The sequence below is a fragment of the Passer domesticus genome, chromosome 2 (genome assembly GCF_036417665.1).
Source record: "Passer domesticus isolate bPasDom1 chromosome 2, bPasDom1.hap1, whole genome shotgun sequence".
In the NCBI taxonomy this organism is placed as follows: domain Eukaryota; kingdom Metazoa; phylum Chordata; class Aves; order Passeriformes; family Passeridae; genus Passer; species Passer domesticus.
Genome location: NC_087475.1, coordinates 87,059,484 through 87,081,108, shown reverse-complemented (window position 1 = coordinate 87,081,108; position 21,625 = coordinate 87,059,484). Strand labels below are relative to the sequence as shown.

The window sequence follows — 21,625 nt, the reverse complement described above, 5'->3', positions numbered from 1 at the left end:
TGGGCAATGGAAATTGTTGCTTCAGTACAACTTGTTAAGCTTCTAGGGAGCTGGAAAAGTGGCTTCTTACCTTGTCATACACACCAATGCAGAACTAGAAGAGAAAAACTGCTTGTCCCATAGCCAGCATCACATGAGCAGAAATGGTTGAGCCTCCATGGCTATAATGCATATTACATTATCCATGAGCTTGCCCTCACTGTGGTTCTTCTTCCCCTCTGCAGTGGGTTAGGAGCTGCCAGTCCTTGCCCCTTGGTAAGGTTGGCATCTTCTGTAAAGCGGCAAACCCCTTGTAGGGTTCATAAACACATTCATGGTGGCACAAAGACAGAGCCTGAATGTCCCAGCCAGCCCTGTGGTCCCAGCCAGCAGCCTGCCCAGCATTCAGAGAAGATGTGTGTTGCAGGCAAAAAAACCAGTGTGCCACTGTTACATGTGGCACCGGAAATACAGGGAAGTATTTTATCTCCTGCAGATGTACAGAGAGACCACAGTGGGGTCCCGATGGATCACCTGGACCGCTACCTCCGCTGCCCTGGTGTGAGCTAACGGGCTGTAATTTTCCTTTCAAATAGGCGGCACTTGCTGTATGGATCACTATCCTGCGTTTCATGGGAGACCTCCCTGAGCCAAAATACCACACAGCCATGAGTGATGGTGGTGAGAAGATACCAGTAATGACAAAAATCTATGAGACTCTTGGGAAGAAGACCTATAAGAAAGAGCTGCAGGCTCTGCAGGGAGAAGGAGAGGTAACTGCTGTGGCTGTAAAAGAGATGTTGTTATTATTAGGTGTGGGATATTGAAATGTGTCAGAAAGAAACAACTTGAGGGGTTTGCTGCAGGCAATCAGTTTGTTGACTTTATTTTCATTTATGCTATGAAGGGAGAATTGCCTGTGATCCTGTCCCTTCCTCACAGGGAATGTCTGCCAGCTGAATGTTCCCCAGTGAAGGAAGTGCCCTGATATCTCTCCTGGGACTTTGATCTCTCTCCTCCACCCTGCAGGGCTAAAGTACAGGGGGGAATGCAATGTCCTGTGTTTCTTATTTGGGGATTTCCTTTTGATCTGCCCTGAGTCAGAAGAGACTAAATTAAAAATGTGCCCTTAATCTTGGAGGAGGAAGTAATTAGTTACCAGGAGATTAGGCTGTGGAAATAATTTTTTTTTTAAAAAACAAAATCTCTATTATATCCTGAGTGCCTTCTGGATCTCACTGGAGGACTTCATCTTAGTATCCTTCCCAGACAAGACATTATTCTGAATAAATCAATGTCCACAGTGCTGGTACATTTTCATCTTTGGCAATTGCTTTATTCAGTAGGACAAGATATAATCTACTATTGGCATCTTCTGGATGCCACAGTTTAATTTTCAAGTTTTCTTGACAAATCTCTGTAGTATTTGCAGAGATAAATAACAAATCTCCTTGTTCTTAAAGTGACAATACCATTCAGCACTTCTAGTGAATTACCTGACGAGAGTAGCCTCAGGACCACAATTCTTTAAAAATATACACCAACAATCACCTTTCATTCCTTCGGCCCATAATTTCTTACTTGTTTATTACAAAAAGGTGTATTTTGGCCAACTGGTAGTACAGAAGAGAAGGAAATTTAAGCTGTCCTTTTTCTCTCTGGTTGCATTATCTCTTCACAGTACAAAAAGATGCCTGAGCAAAATGATATGCAAATCCAGGTTTACAGGACCAGCTCATGTTTATAATGGATATAAACTGTCACAGCCACAGGACTCAAAGTGTCAATTGAATGTGAAATTATGGTCTTTTCAAAGCTGTTTAAATGGGTAGAGGTTAACTGGGTCCAAGTGTTTGCTATAAAAGTAGAAAGTCAGCAAGTAATTTGATGACATGGAGTCATGCCTGGAGCTGTCCCACATGAAAGGTATCCTTCTGGGAAACCTGATAGAGCACAGGCCTGGTTAAAAGTTATGAAACCACAGTGAGTGGACTACATGTCCATGAATCCCTGGCTAGATGACTTCCAGCTAAAAGCCTGCTGTGCAAATGGATTGTCTCAGAGAGTGGTCTTGCTCATCTCATTTCCACTGTCATAGGTCAGAACTGGGTGGACCTGGGCTCAGCACAAATCAGCCATGTATCCAACATAAGTTTTTTCATATGTTCCTAAGATGTAATTTTGTTCTAAGGGACCCTTACTGATTAGAGAGTATCTACAAAATTCAGAGCCAGCCCTGGGTTATCAAGGGGCACAGGAATATGGGTCCAGACTTCTGGTTCCCACCAGCCTCTGGCACATCTCACTCTCTGCTCAGGATTAATGATCTTCTGCAGGAGCCCAGGGAAGGGCTTCAGAGAGAGCACTTTTTCAGCACTTGCATCTCACCACTTTGCATCCACTCCTCTTGCTTTGCAGAGTACTCATGTTGATGGGCACAAGAAGAACAGTGTGCGGCACAAACTGGTCTCCTTAACTCTCAAGAAGAAATCCAAACTGACGGAGGAGGTGAGGGGAGACGCTTGGCCGCCTGGCAGCACAAGTGCCGTTGGATTGTCTGCAGCCCTCTCTGACTCTCTTCTGCTTTTCCCTAGACAACATAGAACCAGCCCTCCTCTGGGTTTGGCGCTACCTGTCTCTCTGCCTGAAAGATTTAAGGAGTGTTTAAGGGGAAAGGTTGGCTTCCCGTGTCTCCTTGAGTCATTCTGCACCTCGCGCCGGCCTCCCCTCGGCTCCTGTTCTCCATCCATCCAGCACCTTCCCTCCCCTCTTTCACAGCCCTCCATCCAGCTGCCGATACCTCTCACCACAGTGTGATGGTCTGATTGTTATCCCTGCTTTTAGTTTCCTGCCCATAGATAGCAGAGGTGGGGTCTCCAACAGCACTCTGCTCCACTCCAGTGCCAGGGACAGAACTCCCTGTGGGAGCAGTAACCCCAGGCTGAGAGCTTTTGAGAAGTGCCATCTCAAAAGAGTGAGGAATGATAAATCTTTCAGGTGGGGGTGATAGAAACAATTGATAGACTGCCCATTTCCAGAGCCGGCATCATCTTACCTGGCTACAGCTGCTTGAGAGCATGAAGATTGCTCTGTGAGATATTCCCTTAGGGTTCAGTGGGGAGAAACAGGACCCAATCCAGCTCACCCTAATTGGCTCTGAAGGTGCTCTAGAGATGTCCATCTCCTCTAAATGGAGATGGGATTGACTAGCTGAGACAGTGAGCTGCTAGGCAGACAAACACCATCCTTGTTTTCACAAACAGCACCATGCTTATGCAGTTTCAGCTGCACCATGAGCGTGGGGAATGGGTCCATTTTGCCAGTGAAAACACTGATGATTATTTTAATGTGATTAGATTAAAGGGACAGGTCCTCCTTGTCAATTAGATGGTTTGTTCCGAGGACCCTTGGTGGCCCTCTCCCAGCAGCAGGACCAGTTCAGAGCTGGGATGCAAGGGGGTATCATTGTAGAAACCCTGGGAAAGGACCAAGCAGGTGGAAGTGTAACTAGACAGGACCATTTTTAATTTCACCCATACGTGATAAAAGCAAACACAGTCAAACCCTTCCATTGCTGTTAAAATCCTAGATGGAAGAACTTCTGAGAGCCCTCCTGGCTGGTGGAGGAGTCCTCCTGGGGGAGCACAACACACTTGGGATGGGGGTGGGGGGGACATAGTAACTGGCTGTCCTGAAAGAGACCAATTTGTTTGGTTGGCAGGTGACAAAGAGACTTCATGACGGTGAGTCTACGCTGCAGGGTAATAGCATGCTTGAAGACAGACCCACTTCCAATCTGGAGAAACTCCATTTCATTATTGGTAATGGCATCCTCCGGCCAGCCTTAAGGTTAGAAATCAAAACAAACGCATGAACATGCTGTTCTTTCCATTCCTTCTTCCTTGAGCTTTTCTTGAGCTATTCAAACAAGTTTGATATTATCTGCAGCTTTACAAAGCTCTCATTTCATTATTTTTATGGTTATGTTGTATAATGCAGGCTAGGCTGGATCATGTTCTTTACTGCCCATATCAGGCCCAGTGGAAAGACCATGAAACAGATTCAAACATTTCTAAAAGTCCTAATGACACTGGATTGTTCTTTTAAATGCCCACTCTTGTTCCTCACTAGTCTGTTTTCCATTTGACTATTGTATCACTTTTGTTTGTGTGAATATTTTTAATGGTCTGCTAATGAAAAACTCAAACTCATTTCAGCTGCTAAATTAAGCATTTAAAAATTGGAAAGTGTCAAATGAAGGACACTTGCTAATCTCTGGTTTAGCCAATTTATGTGTTTATGTTTATTAATAGAAATTAATGTGAAACAATTTCTCTTTTTTATTGTTTAACTTTTAATTATTTTTTTATTCTTATTGTAGGGATGAAATCTACTGTCAAATCTGCAAGCAGCTGACTCAGAACCCATCCAAAAGCAGCCATGCTAGGGGTTGGATACTGATGTCCCTTTGTGTGGGATGTTTTGCTCCTTCTGAGAAGTTTGTGAAGGTAAATGGTAGATGACATTTGTCTAATGAATTATCTACCAATACATTTTCTTTTCCACTCATGGGACCAGCTTTTCTCTTGGGTTTCACAGTAGAGGGAATCCCAGTCTTTGCCAGAAATTAAGATGACAGAGTTCCTAAGGAAATTGTTCATGATCCCAAGTTCAGTGTCTAATGTCAATCAGATGAATCACTCCTGAGAAGTGACTGTCTCTTTCCTGTGACTCTGAAGGTAATGTAGACAACCAAATTACATGATGTCTCCTGCATGTAGATGTGTGAAGATGTGGTTAAGTAACTTCTGGTAGGAAATTTATTTGTGGGAGGCTGCAAGTGCAATTTACACAACCAGAATAGCCCACATTTCTTCTCTGTTTCTTATTTGCAAAGTCTGTGAATTCAGCATTTACTGGCTTTGGCAGTCTGACCTCAGGCACCTACTCTACCAAAACTGGCAAGGAACAGAGCACAGCCAATTACGAATATAAATTTATACTAAAAAAATGCACATAGAAATGGAAGGATTTAATTTATGTGGAAGTACATTTGCAAAGGTGCTCTCTGAATGATGTTATGTTCCCCATCATGTGTCATATTGAGAACATCCAATTCCAAGCTGCCACATGAGATGCCATGCAACACATCTTCAGTAGCACTGTGAATCAGCAGGACTGAAGTCAGTGGGAGATGCCAAGCGGCTGACATTTTTGAAAATCAGGCTGTTCTTAAGCATTTTCTATTTTCTGAGCAAAGTTCTGTTGCCTAGATTTGAACAGTCTGCTTTCCAAATAAGTTACAGAGACATGGAATTGTTTGGGTTGGAAAAGATGTGTAAAATCAAGTCCAGCCACTTCCAAGCCTACCACTAAAGCATGTCCACAGGTGCCATATCTGCATTTTTTTAGTACTTCCGGGGATGGTGATTCCACCACTTCCCTGGACAATTTGTTCCAGTGCCTGACTGGAAATAAAGATGTTCCATTTATTTCCATAGATATCAGATTAGGTACTTGGTGTTCAGCACTGAAAGATCTGAAGCCAGGAATAGAAATGCCTCCTTCATCCCCAGGCCTTGTCAGTGTGAAATTTAATAAAGAAGATAAATCACTGACAAAGTCACAGAAAATTAAATTATGTGTGGAAATGAGATCTGAGAAGTATGGTGCAGGAAGCTGTGTTGGTTTAAATCTTTAATAATAGAAGATTACTTTAGGATAGTGAAGCAGTTGTCAGAAATAATTTATAAGTAGTTCTGGAGACTCAGACATAGAATCATACAACCACTGGATCATAGAATCACAGAGGCATACAATGGGTTGGAAGGGATCTTTATAAGTCATCTTATAGTTCAACCCTGCTGCCAGGAGGGCTTTCCTTCCACTAGACCAGATTGCTCGGAGTTCCATTCAGCCTGGCTAGGGATGAGGCAGAAGCAATTTTTCTGGGCAACCTGTTCCAGTGCCTTACCCCACCCTCACAGGAAATAATTCCTTCCTTATGCCCAATCTAAACCTGCCCTCTTTCAGTTTAAAGCAACTTCACCTTGTCCTGTAATTCCATGCCCTTATCAAAAGTCCCTCTCCAGCTCTCTTGTAGCCGTAGTAAGTTCTGGAAGGTGCTCTAAAGTCTCCCTGGAGCCTTCTCTTCTCCAGGCTGAGCAGCCCCAGCTCTCTCAAGCTGTTTCTGTAGCAGAGGTGCTCCAGCCCCCTGAGCATCTTAGCGGCCTCTTCTGCACTTGGTCCAACAGCTCAACATCTTTCTTGTGCTGGGGGCCCCAGAGCTGGATGCAGCACTCCAGGTGGCATATGGTTAGGGCAGAGCAGGGGGCAGAATCTCCCCCCTCCCCCTGCTGCCCACGCTGCTGGTGATGCAGCCCAGGGAACGTTTGGCTTTCTGAGCTGTGAGTGCTCACTGATGGGTCATGTTGAACTTCTTGTCCATGAATACCCTCAAGTCCTTCTCCCCAGGATTAGTCTCAATCCATTCTCTGCCCAGCCTGTGTTTGTGTTTGGGATTACACCAGCCCAGGTGAAGGAAATTGCTCTTGTCCTTGTTGAGCTTCATGAGGTTCATAAAGACCCAGCTCTTAGGCATGTCCTTCTGGATGGCATCCATTTCCTTCTATGATTCTGTCATTCAAAGTATCAATTAGAACTGAACATTTTGAGAAGGATTTCACTGATAATGAGGCAGGTCTTCAATATGTATTCCAGCTCCCAGATATTCAAGTTATGCTTTGGATCCCATTAGACACCTTTATCGCATCATGTATTAAACATGGGCCAAGGCACATTAGCACTCCTGTTTTTTACTCCTTTCTTTCAACCAACAGTGGGTCTACATGGGAAGATTCAGTCACAAGGAAATAGGAATGTGAAAAAATATGTAATTGCATAGTTCATTATCAGCAATAGCATAATCAGAACCACACTTTTACATTGCATCGACCATTTATGATCTTTTGCAGCAGATCTCATCCCTGTTACCTAGACGTGTTACATAGGTACTTCATAGTGTCTCTGTAAGTTAGGACTGACAGAGATATCTGTCTCTCTGGCCATGTTATTTATGACTGGCAGTGTTATAAAGCAGTCTGTGTTTCTGAAGGAATAGCTGTGTGTTATCATTCAGAGAACTCTTATCTTTCGACAAAGTCTCTCAGAAAAATTTAATTTACAGATTTCTTAGTCTTAGCTAACATTTTGGCCAAGATGTTTGGGTAATATTTTTAAGTGTGTTATCTTTCATATTGTGGAAATCACTGGATTTAATTTTCTCCACAATAAAGTGGTTATATTTTTGACATACACTGAAGTGCTTCAAATTCTTGTTTAGGCCAAAATGCTATTTTAAATCTGACTAAGGCGATATCTGTTTAATGTCACTGTGAAAGATCTTTTGTGATGTCAGTTAAATGTTCTGAGTGGTGTTCACTTACAGTCCCCCAGAATCATTACCAACACATATTTTTCATTTGCTCCCATCTTTCTGGCCAACTCAATAGCATTTTATAACACAGCTTTAAAATACAAAGATAGAAATCACTGGCAGCAATAGCAGGAACAGAAAAGCTGCTGCTCTGGCTTCGATCAAAGGTCTATCTGGTCTGGTATCTTATCTCCTGTGAGGCCAGAAATGCACAGTAGAAGAACAGGGCAGGGGTGCAGACTGTCCTACTGTCTCTCAGCTTCCAGTGATTGTATGTAGGAACATCCAAGCCTGAGTGGTATCACTGTCATTAGTCACAGAGGGCTTTTCTCCAGTAAAACATTACTTTTTGAAAATGCTTGGCCTCTTAAGCCAAAGGTCTAAACAATGTGTTCCCTGCTGCCAACAGTATTTAAGGAACTTCATCAATGGAGGCCCCCCAGGTTATGCTCCTTATTGTGAAGAGAGGCTGAGGCGGACGTTTGCCAATGGGACAAGGACACAGCCACCCAGCTGGCTGGAGCTGCAGGTATGAGCCCCTCCATGTCCTCCTCAGGGAGATGGGGCTTAGGGGTTAAGCCTTTCACTGTCAGGACAGAATGTGGGACAACAAAATGCCTATTTCTGTCAACAATTTTCATGACATTCCAACATATTGCATTCCCTGTACATCCTGGATTTGCTCCAGAGTATGTTGGAGATCAATCCTTTTGGCTGCATCAGTATTTGCAAATTAAAAGTATGCTGTTGACATTGAGGCCAGCTGGCACAGAGCAAGCCCCTGTGTGTTCAAAAAACTGTCTTCCAGATGAAGGTGGCTGCAGGCAAACTGCCTCCCGTGAACGGTCCCTGGGGCTTGTTTGGGGATAATTATAGCTGAAACAGGCAGTTTGTACAAAAACTGCTCATTTTCTAAACTGGTTTGCAAGCATATACAGCTGTGTTCTGGTGTCCGTGAGCATTCCCAAGCATGCTTTTATCTTCTGGATTAGGCACCTTGATGACTGAATGTAGTAAATAAAATACCTGTGACTTCCAAGTGCTTCCAGTGGCCGTACATTATCCTGTTGATAATTATGGTGTGGTAGCACTGGAAAGCAGCGAGTCAGTGGGATCAGGAATTAGTAAGTGGTTACCAGAGTGGGGTGGAAGAGTATGCAGGTAAATAGTATTGAAATACACGTAACATTATAAAGTTTGACTTTAATGCTTTAGGCGACCAAGTCCAAGAAACCGATCATGCTGCCTGTCACATTTATGGATGGGACAACAAAGACACTGTTGACAGACTCTGCAACAACTGCTAAAGAGCTCTGTAATTCTTTGGCTGACAAAATCAGCCTGAAGGACCGATTTGGCTTTTCGCTCTACATTGCACTTTTTGACAAGGTATGTCTTAAATTCTGTTCCTGAATAGTTCTGGGAGAGAAAGGGGGGGTTCTCCTTGCTGTTACGTAACTTCCCAAAGGCAAAGGGATTATTTCCACAGTGCTAGTGTCAGCATGATTTTCACAAAAAGAGTTGTCAAACTTTGCAGCTGGGTTGTAGGAAAATCTCACTCCTTGGAGATATTCAGAATTTAACAGGAAAATGCACAGAGAAACCCATTCAAAGATGCACCTGTTCTGACTAATGTGGTGGACCAGAAACCTTCAGAAATTCCTTTCCTCCTACAAACTTATGAGATGCTATTCTCTTACTTTCAGTTGAGCTTATTAGAGATGAATTTTCAGTAAAACATCCTACCTGGATTTTTATGCAAGGGAGCCAATTAAATTTAATTGGAAAGGTAACAGTTGAAATTAATCTTCTGAAATTAGTTAAAATCCAAACTGCCATGCCTGTATTGGCATTTAACCTACTTTATTTAACCTAAAAACATATATATTTTCAGAAGTTCTGTTAAAATACAGGTGAGCATAAATGAGAGGGGTAAAGCTTCATCAGGTGAGACAACAGCTATAAGTCAATGAAATTCAAGTATTCCAAGCTTCTGTATAAGAGGATGAAGCATATTTTCACCTACAGAAGTGGCCACTTCTGCCTCTGTGTGGGGAAGAAAATGGTTTTATACTCTGTCTTCTTCATCTTTTTTGAGGAGACATTCAGCAAGGGATGCTAAGTCTGAGGAGATATAATGCTTTGGGGGCTTCATGGCAGACCCCAGTGAGAAGACAGGTACATTTCTGTAACAGGACAGCCTCTTTTATTCTGGGTTTTTCTGATACTTACTTAGCTAGATTGGATCCAAGCCCATGACTTTGAAACAGTGTGTTTCAAAGAACAGTATGAATCAACAATAGTTTAAAATGGGACCATTGGCTTTGCTGAATCACGTTGATGCTCTCCTTTCAGTCTGGATGGGAAGCTGGAGCTCAAAATGGAATGGCTCATCCAGCCATGCAGCAGGACCTGGCTGGCTAGATGACATAGAACCATTGATTATTTTGATTATTTTAATTATAAAGGTAGTCTGAGCAACTCAAAATAGATGTCTCTACCTAAAAAGGTCTGCATTTGGTCAGGTGAATGCCACATTTCTCTCTGCCCTGCCTAGGTGTCCTCGCTGGGGAGTGGCAATGACCACGTGATGGATGCTGTGTCCCAATGTGAGCAGTATGCCAAGGAGCAGGGAGCGCAGGAGCGCAACGCACCGTGGCGGCTCTTCTTCAGGAAGGAGATCTTCACCCCCTGGCACAACCCCAGTGAGGACAACGTGGCCACCAATCTCATCTACCAACAGATCGTGAGAGGGGTGAAGTTTGGGGAGTACCGGTGTGACAAGGTATGTGACCTCAGCAGCTCCCAGTCTGGTCCAACAAGTGCTTTTGAGATGGTGAAATAGGTTACAACAAAGGGGATGATAACTCTTCCTCCCTGGACACCCATTAACTTGGGCATTATGGTACTCACTTGGAAAACAGGAGCTACAGCAATCAGATACTCTTGACTGGGCTTGGATGCTTCCTTGTGCTGCATGAGCACTCTTAACAATGAACATGTTAAGGCTTAATCATAGCTTTTAGTGGTCAATGTCCTGAACTTTAGATGTGCAAAAGGTGAAGTTCTGCCAAAAAGAAGCGTGCCCACACAATTCTGTAGTACACCCAGCTTCCGCAACAGGCTTCTTGAGTGGTGGAGGATGGATGTTGTGATGACTTGGTGACAGCATTAACTTGGTTTGTTTGACTCCCACAGGAGGAAGATCTGGCAGAACTAGCTTCCCAGCAGTACTACGTGGACTATGGGTCAGAGATGGTCCTGGAAAGGCTGCTAAATCTAATTCCATCCTACATTCCTGACAGAGAGATCACAGCTTCAAAAACAGTGGAAAAATGGGCTCAGCTCATTATAGCTGCACATAAAAAGGTGGGGACAATAGATCACCTGTCAAGGACCACATCATGCTTCAATAGCTTCACGTGCTTTTTAAACATGTGTCAGACATCATAGCTCAGCTCTTAGCCTGGCCTGAATCTAAAACAGTGAGAAAGGGCAGGGCTTGTACTAACCATATTCAGCTTTACCACTGGTTTTTATGCAAGATCTGACAAAAGACATCCTCCAAAGATTTACTGTGAGATGCAAAACACCCTGTCAGGGGTGGCATTCCTGTTACACAAGTTTGTGGTGTTACCAGCTGTATTACAGAGGTTCATGTCTCTGGGTAATGTCAAGACTTTATTGTGCCAAGATTTTATAAAACCTCCCTGGCTTCAATTAGAACATTTGTGACACTCTCACATGACAACAGTTCTCATAACTCATTACCCAGTACTCATAACCACTCATGAGGGGTGATGTTCCTGGCATGAGGATGAGCACTCATTTAACATCAGGAGCCAGCTTCAGATTAGGTTCCCTACTACGTAAACATCTCCATGTGCACAGGGAGTCTCACCTCAACTTAACTGTCAGTGGAGACACAGGGATTCACTTGGATCTTGCACATCCCCCATCAGCCTGTCAGCTTTGTACAGAAGTGGCAGGTGTCTAAGGATGCCCTAAATAAGGGGCTTAAGGGATGAGTGTCTGCTTCCAGCTAAAGGAATGTCAAGCTGAAAAGTAAACACTTACTTTAGGGAAACCCACAGTCCGTTGAGACAAACCTTGCTGAGACTGGTAAGTCCAAATGCTTGCCCAGCCTTCCCCAAGTCAAATTATTCCATAAAGTAGGAACTGAAGGCCAGGACTTTGACCAAACTGTCACTTGTTCCTGTAGTAGTTTGGCCTTTAGCCACACTGAGACCTCCATTAATATTTATTCCAAGATCTTTAGGTTACATTGATTGATTTTCCTTGCTCTCTTCCTGGATATAACTGTTTTGCTTCATGTTGGTTGTGGTTTGCTTTTTCTGTAGGGAATTTACACTCAGAAGAGGGCAGACCCAAAAAAGGTTAAGGAAGAAGTAGTGGATTTTGCACGTTTCAAGTGGCCTTTGCTGTTTTCTCGGTTTTATGAAGCCTTCAAATTCTCAGGTGAGTCAGTAGAGCACATCCCCAGAGCACAAGATGCTCTAAAACAAAAGGAAGGAGAGATGGGGATTCCACAGACAAGAAGGGGACCATCTAGCTGGTCTTTTTTGGACACATTATTTTTTGTTGCATCCTGATTAACAATGGCTCGGGCTATGGGTCTGCCACTATTTCTCTTCCTTAAAAAAAACCAGAGCTTTTTGATAATTGCATCCTCCTTTGAAACATTTTCTGTATCCTAAAAGCCTTCATGAGCTGATTGAATGTCTTGTCTTAACCCCAGGGCCAAGCCTTCCTAAAAATGATGTGATTGTAGCTGTCAACTGGACAGGGGTGTACTTCGTGGATGAACAGGAGCAGGTTCTCTTAGAGCTCTCTTTCCCAGAGATCACAGCTGTGTCAAGCAGCAGGTAAGGAGGAATACACTTGGCTGACAATCTCACCATAGATCAGTCTTTTTTCAGGCCTTGCCTCTGGATGTCATTATGTTTCATGTTTATGTCTCCTATAAAAATATATCCCAGAGGAGGAAAGCTGCAAGGGCAGAGTTTCACCCTGGCCACTATTAAAGGTGATGAATACACTTTCACCTCCAACAATGCAGAGGATATCCGGGATCTGGTGGTGACCTTCCTTGAAGGACTAAGGAAAAGATCCAAGTATGTGGTCACTCTCCAAGACAACCCAAATCCAGGCAAGTAAATAGCCCAGTGATAAACATAGAGATAGATTAAATATTCTTGAGGAGTTTGGGAAAAAAAAAAAAAAAGAGTTCTAACCAATGGCTGGGGTTTTTTTGCAGTGGGAGAAGAATCTGGGTTCCTCAGCTTCCTTAAAGGAGACCTGATAGTTCTGGACCAGGACACAGGAGAGCAAGTGATGAACTCGGGGTGGGCTAATGGGTACAATGAACGGACCAAGCAGAGAGGGGATTTCCCAACTGATTCTGTCTATGTCTTGCCTACTGTCACCATGCCTCCATTGGAGATCGTGGTAAGTAGTCTTACGGAATTACACAACTTGGTGCAATGTCCAGGGAGGTCAAAGCCTTTGTGAAGGGCTTAGATTTGGCCAGAGTCTCCCTGAATGTAAGGCAGAAACCAAAGTGGATGAGAGAGATTACATGTTGTCCAAGGCAAAAGTGATCTCAGCCTTTCTTCTCACCTTGGCTCTCAGGACACCACAAACTTGTGACTTGGAATATCCATGTCTTGTGCTAAATCCTTCCAGCTGTCCTGATTGCTTAGAGGTGTATTGTGGTTAGAGGGAACTGCTACATTCACTTATGGAGCTGTAGGTTCCAGAGCACATTATCTTCCTTAGGAAGTGATCCACACTATGGAAATACTTGTTATTCCTTGCATCAGTGACTGAGAATGGCATAGAGAAATGACAACTGCACAATTCTAACTGGCTGTTAAAGAGAATAGATGGATTATTCTCATTTTTACTGTTCTTGTTTTGTATCTGCTTCCTCTCTTTGAATACATCAGGTATATTTTATTTCAAATACACCAGGTAACAGAGAGCTTTTCATCCCACAGGCCCTGGTCACAATGACCCCTGACCAACGACAAGATGTTATCAGAACCTCTCAGATGGCAGTTTCAGACAGTGAAGAAAGAGTAAAGCCATACACTTTGGAGGAATTTTCCTATGACTATTTTAGGTGATTTCTTTAAACCACTCTCAAAAATTGTAGTAGTCCATCTGCAGGTAGCTTAGGAATCAGGTAAATTTTGCTACTGGAAAAGACTCTGAATACCCCATTGTGTGACTTTGTACAACGGCAACCTCTGGTTTAGGTCATGGCATTTGAGCTGCAGGTTTTCCACAGACAAGGTTTTATAAAGGATTTCTTCTCAGCAGAGGTGTAGCAAGTTGAAATTTAATATTATATGGGAGGATGTGCTTAGGCTATATAGAGATTTTCATCTCAGCTCTAAAAATTTAAATGTGCACCACTGCTGAATGCTGCTGATCAATGCTCCCACTTCTGTTTGGATGGGCTGGCAATCCAAACAGGCAGACCGGATCCTCTGAGATGTCTTCCCCTTGTCAGGCTTATACTGCTAGGTGATATTCTTTCAGTGCGGCTGCCCTGACCATTCATTGCCGTCATCCTTCCTGTGGCTAGAAGCTTTTTGGGATAGGGTAAGTGAGTGTGGTGTCATTGCTGGGGTAGGGTCTATAAGAGACTCTTCTGAGCCATAGGAGAGTAAAAGTGATTCTCTTTGAGCAGGACTGGAACTGGATACTTGCTAAATTATCATGTCCTTTGTAATGTAAGAGTTCATTAGCCAGGTGCTGTGAGCAACTGTCCTAGGTGAAAATTTGCCATAAGCTGTTCCTATCATCCCTTTAATCTCTCCACCTCTTGCTTTGCATTTGGCACCAGACCACCCCCAAAGCACACTCTCAGCCGGGTCATGATCACCAAGAGCCGTGGAAAGGACAAGCTGTGGTGTTACACCCGTGAGCCCATCAAACAGCCCCTGCTGAAGAAGATCCTGGGCAGCGAGGAGCTGTCCCAAGAAGCCTGTATGGCCTTTATTGATATCCTTCCTCTGCTTGGGAGTCCCCTTGGGCAAGAGATCTGATAAGCAAAGGACTGAGCAGGGCCTCTTTAGGGCCCCAAGCAAAGCCCAAAGAACAGTTTGTGGTCCCTCTTGAGGGCTGTGGGACCATGCCACAGGCTTGGAAATGGGTCTTCACCACAAATCTGTACCTTAAGCAGCCTTGAAATCTGAGGTGTGTCTACTTCTTAATCAGTGAAGATTCAGGGACCAGTTATTGAGTCCTACTGGTCGACACACACTAGCACTGTTTTGGCTTGGTGCACCTGCTGTGGATGGCCACAGCCCTAATGAATCCACATGGCCTTATAGACAGACTTTGATGCCTGAATATCCCTTTTCAGTCACTTCTGTAGTCATGTTAGGATGTCTTTAACAACACCATCAACAGAGGGCCTTCACCAAATATCCCAGTTAGCTCATCCTTGACCCCCACCTCCCACCTGTGCTGAAATATATGGGTGACTACCCATCCAAAAGGACCCGCTCAGTCAATGAGCTGACAGACCAAATATTTGAAGGTGCCTTGAAAGCTGAACCCCTAAAGGATGAAATCTACTGCCAGACCCTCAAGCAGCTCACAGACAACCACATCAAGTAAGAGTTGTCCATTCCCCTTGGCCCAAATACACTAGACTGTGTTGGGCAAAGCAGATATGAAATGTCTGTGCCACAAGTGATTTTTTTTCCTCCTGGGTCTCTTCTTGTGCAGATACAGTGAAGAGAAAGGCTGGGAGCTGTTGTGGTTGTGTACAGGCCTTTTCCCTCCAAGTAACATCCTCCTGCCCCATGTCCAGAGGTTCCTGCAATCCCGGAAACATCACCCCTTGGCAGCAGACTGCATCCAGAGACTCCAGAAGGCCTTGAGGTGTGGCACTGAAAGACCTCCTAGTCCTGACTGTACCACAACGTCCAAATATATGTGAAAAAATACAGCTGGGAGATATTTTCATGACTGGGGGCACAGTGAAAGCTCACAGCCTCTCTCTCTTCCACCAAAATGATTGAGAGGGACATTGGGTTACTGATAAGCAGTGCAGAAAAATAGAAATTAATCAACTTCATCCAGGTCCATTTCAGTCACTTCCTTCTTTTTTGGAGGAAAAATAATCTTAATATTAAGCGAGAAGCTGAAGTTACTCAAAAAGGATATGCATTAAAAAGGGAAGATTTTAAAAAGGGATTCTTGCTATGATGATGCTGTGACACTTGCTACCTCCTGTTTTGCAGGAATGGATCCAGAAAATACCCACCCCATCTGGTAGAGGTAGAAGCCATTCAGCACAAAACTACCCAAATTTTCCACAAGGTTTATTTCCCTGATGACACTGATGAGGTAAATGGGGGAGAAGGAAATTCTTTTCTGTCAGGATGGTTGTTAATTTTCTTATTAAAATCTCAGAAGAGGCTAGTATTGGTTCTGATCCAGGAAAACTCAGCCTTTCCAGACGCCTCTGGGCCAAAGCCTAACAAGGAAAATCCATCCTTGTCTACTCAGATTTGTTGCAAGTTGTGTTTTTCAAGACATGGGTGCTTTGCTGGTGTTCGCTGGAGGCTTTAGAGAATGACTGCAGAAAGAGGGAAACTGGATGGGCTCATCCGTTCACTCACAGTAGCTCACAGACCTTGGCTCTCAGTTACTTGGAGCCTAAACCAACATATATTGTCCACCCAACAATACCCAAAGGGGTACCATGATGGGCCCCCCTGGGAAATGGGCAGACTATTGCAGGACTGGCAAATAGGTGACTGAAATTACCCCTTCTGACCTGAGATGACACAGAAATTATACCTGCACTAAGGAAGCTCTCACTAAGCATCTTACATGCTGGTAAGGCAGCTAGTCATATTGATGCCAGAGCAGATGGGCATGTCCTTGCAGATACTTCTGTCTCACCTACTGAATAATCTTCCTATGAGGTTCACATCTCTCTCTTCCCTCATACCCCTTGGTGCAAATAAATGTGTGTATTTCCAAGTTTATTTATTTGTAAAATAGTCCACACCCATGGAAGGAAAAGTATGATTCCTCTGCAGTAGCTGGGAGTGCCCTTGTTTATCTGTAATGGAGAGCTGAGAGAATTCTTGGGGTTTCTCATCTCTTTGAGTATTTTTTCCTACATGACCAGGAATGAGCATGACACTACTTCATACTCATGCATCTGTGTGCGAGCCAGTAGAAGGAGGATGCGGGGAATTCTACACTTGGACGGGTTTGCTGTGGTCCATTTGGCCATGGAAGTCACCAGGTGGACTGGCAGAGTAGCATCATTCCAGTACAGCATGCATCTGCACTGACGTGGTGCTGAGCATTAGCAGCACTGAACCCCAGATCAGACTCTCGTGGGATGTGGAACATGGGTCCTGGTGGCTTGGTGGTTTAGTTGTGCACGTGGTAGTCAGAAGCTTAAATTCCTTGAGCTGCTATGAGCTGAATCTCAGTAATTGGTCAGAGAAAAACTGAGGCAATGTAAATGCTGAGCACAGCTCAAAAGGCAAAATCAGAATTGGGATGTGCATACGAATGGGACAGACCTCTAAACATCCATAAAATGTGAGGAATCATTTTCCCTCTATTCAGCTATCTAGAAACCAGGCATCTGGCTTAGACCTAGTCTAAGCCAGGCATCTGACTTCCTCATCATCACTGGAGAGACAGGTAGGACAAATCAGCCTGGAGGTCTCTCACTCTGTCTTTCCTACCCCTCTTCCCTCAAGCAAAGAGTTCTGACACTTCACTGTTAGATCAGAAAAATCTCTTGCATTGCCTGGAGAGCTCTGGATAAGCCAGCACAGGATATAGCATCACAAAACACAATGGTACAGCAGTAGCATGACAGAGCTTTTGCAGATATCTCTTTCAGCGCCCAGAGCCCCAGTCCACACTGTCACTGATTTCACTGGTGGTGGCCACCTAAACCCCTTTGTGCATGTGCACCTGGAGCTCCTCAAAGAGATCAAAAAGTGGAAATTAACCCTTAGATAGCAGTGGTGATCTTCCTCTCTTTGTAGGCATTTGAGGTGGAGTCCAGCACAAAAGCCAAGGACTTCTGCCAGAACATCTCCAACAGGCTGCTCCTGAAGTCTTCTGAGGGCTTCAGCCTCTTTGTCAAAATCTCTGACAAGGTGAGTGACCCACCCAGAGGCTGAGGTAGCCCTGAGGTACCCAGGACAACCCTCTTGCCAGTAGGTACACATTGGTGGGACCAGAGGTGTGTGGTGAGAAGCATTTCTCTACAAGCTGTGTGGCATTCCTAAGTCAGATCTGACCTGATGCAGGTGAGGTTTGCAGTCCCACAGCCCTGACTTAACAGCAGTTACCCCAAAGGACTTAAAGTACAGACATGCAAAGCTCTCCTAGCCTCTTGCTGAGTTTGGTTTATAAGAAAGGACTAAGTAAGAAAAATGTGCAGCTTAGAGCTGCCTCTGGCAACTGGGAGAAATATATGGAGATAGTCATCAGGAAGGGAAAGGAAGGGCTGTGGTGAAACAAGTTGCAATAAGGAGTAATGGGTGAAATTAGAGACAGAGCCTGAAGCAAGGTGCTGGCATTGGCTTTCTCACATCAGCGGTTTATAACATATCAGTGCAAGAAGTGCAAAGCAGTGAGCAACAACTACAGGACATGGGCTGGGCAATGGCCAACCCTGCCTGTGGAGTCTTGCCCCTAGTTTGGGGCACCACAATATAAGAAGGAAATAAAGCTGTTAGAGAGGGCTCCAACAATGGTGAAGGCCCTTGGGGGAAGGTGTGTGAGGAGCAGCTGAGGTCACTTGCCTTGTTCAGCCTGGAGAAGAGGAGACTGAGAGGAGACCTCATTGCAGTGTGCAACTTCCTCATGAGGGGAAGAGAACAGGAAAACACTAATCTCTTCTCTGGGGTGGTCAGTGATGGGACTCAAGGGAATGGCATGAAGCTGAGTCAGGGAACATTTAAGTTGGATACTAGGAAAAGGTTCTTCACACAGAGAGTGGTTTGGCACTGGACCAGGCTCCCCAGGTCATGGCACCAAGCCTGACAGAGTTCAAGGAGTATCTGTGCAATGCTCTCAGGCACATGGTGTGATTCTTACAGATATCCTATGCAGGGCCAGAAGATGGACTTTGATGATCTTTCTGGGTGTCTTCCAACTCAGGATATTCTGTGATCTTACTGTATAACTTATTTGCTCAGCCTTCATGATTATGTGCTGTGTCTCCCAGGTCATCAGTGTGCCAGAGGGAGATTTCTTCTTTGACTTTGTGAGACACCTGACAGACTGGATAAAGAAAGCAAGACCAGCAAAAGATGGTAATGATTAGTTTTTTTCCAGTATGGGTCACACACAGCCTTCCTACTGCCCTCCAGCTCTTTCAAACAAGATTGACCACATAGTCTGCCACAAGCATTGGAACAGGCTGTGTATGGAAGTGGTGGAATCACTGTCCTCTAGTGTTCAAAAAAATGATGTGGTGCTCAGGGACACTGTTTAGTGATGCTCCTGGCAGTGTTAGGTTAATGGCTGAACTCAGTCTCAGAGGTCTTTTCCAACCTCAGTGATTCTGTGTTTCTGTGATCTGTTGGGTCACACTGGTGGGGGTAGTGCTCTCTGCACCATCCCTGGGCACATCACCTCGGAGGGGGTCCATCCAGGAGCAGCAGAACCTCTGCTCCAAGGCTGGTCCTGGCCCCTGTGAGAAGCACCTGCTGGAGGGCACCTCTCCAGGAAGTGCCTGCAGGAAGGTTTCAGAGGTGGGATTCATCTCACCTCACTGACCACATCCAAAGTGGAACTGGCCGCAGCTCTGCTGAATTTACCAGTGGCTGCAAGACACAGGTGCCTCCAGGGTACAATTCCTCTGTCCTGTGTTAGGCATGGGCACTATCAATGAAGTACAGTTGTGCAAGTGAACCCAGACACTTTTTCCATCTTATTTAATCTTTGCATGGCAGTGATGTAGTTTTTTCTGCAAAGTCAGAGCCCAGTTTGCCTTGTGAATGCCCCTGTCCCTGCAGGTTGTGATGGCACATGGGCACTGCTGGATGCAGACACTGATTGCCAGCTGATACTCACACCATCACTGTTACATTTGCTTCATTTGCACAGGTATAGTGCCTTCCCTCACCTACCAAGTGTTCTTCATGAAAAAACTGTGGACCAACACAACGCCTGGAAAAGACTCGATGGCAGACTCAATCTTCCACTATTACCAGGTGCGCCAGGACTCTGCAGTAGCAGTGAAGACTTGGGAGGGATTAGGAGTAGGTTGCAAAGGCTTGTCCATCTGCAGATGTTTCCGGGGAACAATCTCCTAGCCAGGGGCTGGATACCTCCACGAACTCCATTTAACATGTGAGGGTGAAGGTCCACAGACATCCTCTCTATCTTTCTGTTGTTCTTTCCTCCATGCAGGAGTTACCAAAGTACCTGCGTGGCTACCACAAGTGCTCACGGGAAGAGGTCCTGCAGCTGGCAGCTCTCATCTACCGGGTCAAGTTTGAGGATGACAAGTCCTATTTCCCCAGCATCCCCAAACTACTGAAGGAGTTGGTGCCTCAGGACCTCATCCGGCAGCTCTCTCCAGATGACTGGAAAAGGGTAAACCAGCAGTTTGATTCATACACCAGAATGGGAGAAGCCCAGTCTCTCAGTGGCTTGTCTGACATTCAGTGTTGGACTGCCAAAATCAGTGACACCTGGTCCTTCTCGAGCCTTACCAGAGCTTCAGCTTCCCTGGCACCACTAAGAGGAGAGATTGTACATGCATGTTCACATACACATGCCTTGCCGTGGGTTTTCTTTGTCCTGAGACCATGGCTGTACTGGTGGATGCAAAGCCAGATGGAAACATGCTAAGAGATGTTCTCGTGAAGAGGTGGTCTGTCATTTAATGCAGACTATGAGTGAAGGGATAATCCTTCCTGCTTTACACAGGGAGAGCTGTGGCACAGGTGCAAACAAGTCTAGCCTTAAAAAATTAGAGGTGTCTCACTGTCAAGAAATAGTCCAATAAGTGCTTTCTGTTTCCTATCTGATATGAGGATCTCTGGGTTGAAGGTCTCTCAGTCTCCTCTGCTGCATAAATTGGATAATCACAATTTATAATCTCTTTAATGGAGTCATCAGCTCAGCTTATCTAAGAAGGATCTGCCTTGGTTCCAGGCCCTGCTCTGGTGACCAGCCAGCACATTTTTGAAGTGTTATTGGAACAGAGGCTAGAACCAAGCATCAAGGGCAGGTTGGGCAGGAGCCAGAGCAATCTGGTCTAGTGGAAAGCAGCCAGGAGAGTTGGACTAGATGACCTTTCAAAGGTCCCTTCCAACCCAAACTCTTCTATGATTCTATCATTAAGGAACTGATGCTCCTTGCCTGCAAACATCCCTGGTGCCAGGTACTGCAAACCCTCCATCTCTGTTGTGTTCTCTGTTGCAGTCCATCGTGGCATACTACAACAAACATGCGGGCAAAACAAGAGAAGAAGCGAAGCTTGCCTTTCTAAAGATAATCTTCAAGTGGCCTACATTTGGATCAGCATTCTTTGAAGTGAAGGTACCTGCCCTGGGGGTTCTCTGGCAGCTTTTAGCCAAGATCAGGAGCCCTGTACCACAGAGGGGCTCCAGATCTGAACCAGACTGGGATAATCCTGATGAAACAGGGAAAAATGTAATACTCTTAATCGGTAAAGGGCAAATACATTTGTTCATTGCTGCTGTGCCTTTTTACACAGACAGAAGAATTGTAGAGCTTCAGCATAGCTCAGTCATTGGGGCTGTTCCCACAGCTGTGCTGCTGAACACAGAAGAACTCTTCTCTGTTTTCCCAATGCAAAGGGAAAGCTGTGGTTTTCCAAGGGGTGTGTCTCTACCCACCACAAACCAAATCCAGACCATCCACCATGGCACTAGAGTTCCATCAAGGACAGTAGAAGCCAGTGCTCTTAGGAGAAGACAGGGAGAGAGGAAGTAGGAAGGGGTCTGATTTTGCTTGATATGTCCCATAACCAGTTCATCTCTTTTCCAACAGCAAACTACAGAGCCAAATTATCCAGAAATCCTTCTAATTGCCATCAATAAGCATGGAGTCAGCCTCATTGATCCCAAAACCAAGGTAAGCAAAACTTGGGTGTTCACCAGATTCTCCCGAGCCCAGTCCCCAGGCCCTCACAGGAGACATCCCAAG

The 21,625-nt window shown here is 44.8% G+C and overlaps 1 protein-coding gene across 4 annotated transcripts in view; it reads left to right on the top strand.

Moving 5' to 3' along the window:
* MYO7A (myosin VIIA) overlaps positions 1–21,625 on the top strand; it is a 100,949-nt gene that overhangs the window by 75,744 nt on the left and 3,580 nt on the right. For 2 of the 4 annotated variants that reach the window (XM_064409762.1, XM_064409761.1), the window contains 23 exons: positions 576–752; positions 2,398–2,655; positions 3,701–3,828; positions 4,361–4,487; positions 7,824–7,943; positions 8,630–8,803; positions 9,972–10,199; positions 10,613–10,783; positions 11,776–11,893; positions 12,174–12,300; positions 12,415–12,584; positions 12,693–12,883; positions 13,435–13,559; positions 14,289–14,446; positions 14,910–15,063; positions 15,179–15,334; positions 15,697–15,802; positions 17,479–17,592; positions 18,669–18,756; positions 19,553–19,659; positions 19,859–20,044; positions 20,879–20,995; positions 21,470–21,553. In XM_064409762.1, the coding sequence (XP_064265832.1) occupies positions 576–752; positions 2,398–2,655; positions 3,701–3,828; positions 4,361–4,487; positions 7,824–7,943; positions 8,630–8,803; positions 9,972–10,199; positions 10,613–10,783; positions 11,776–11,893; positions 12,174–12,300; positions 12,415–12,584; positions 12,693–12,883; positions 13,435–13,559; positions 14,289–14,446; positions 14,910–15,063; positions 15,179–15,334; positions 15,697–15,802; positions 17,479–17,592; positions 18,669–18,756; positions 19,553–19,659; positions 19,859–20,044; positions 20,879–20,995; positions 21,470–21,553 (3,384 nt within the window). The remainder of the gene's footprint in view (positions 1–575; positions 753–2,397; positions 2,656–3,700; positions 3,829–4,360; positions 4,488–7,823; positions 7,944–8,629; positions 8,804–9,971; positions 10,200–10,612; positions 10,784–11,775; positions 11,894–12,173; positions 12,301–12,414; positions 12,585–12,692; positions 12,884–13,434; positions 13,560–14,288; positions 14,447–14,909; positions 15,064–15,178; positions 15,335–15,696; positions 15,803–17,478; positions 17,593–18,668; positions 18,757–19,552; positions 19,660–19,858; positions 20,045–20,878; positions 20,996–21,469; positions 21,554–21,625) is intronic. The other 2 variants (XM_064409763.1, XM_064409764.1) reach the window with 1 other exon arrangement.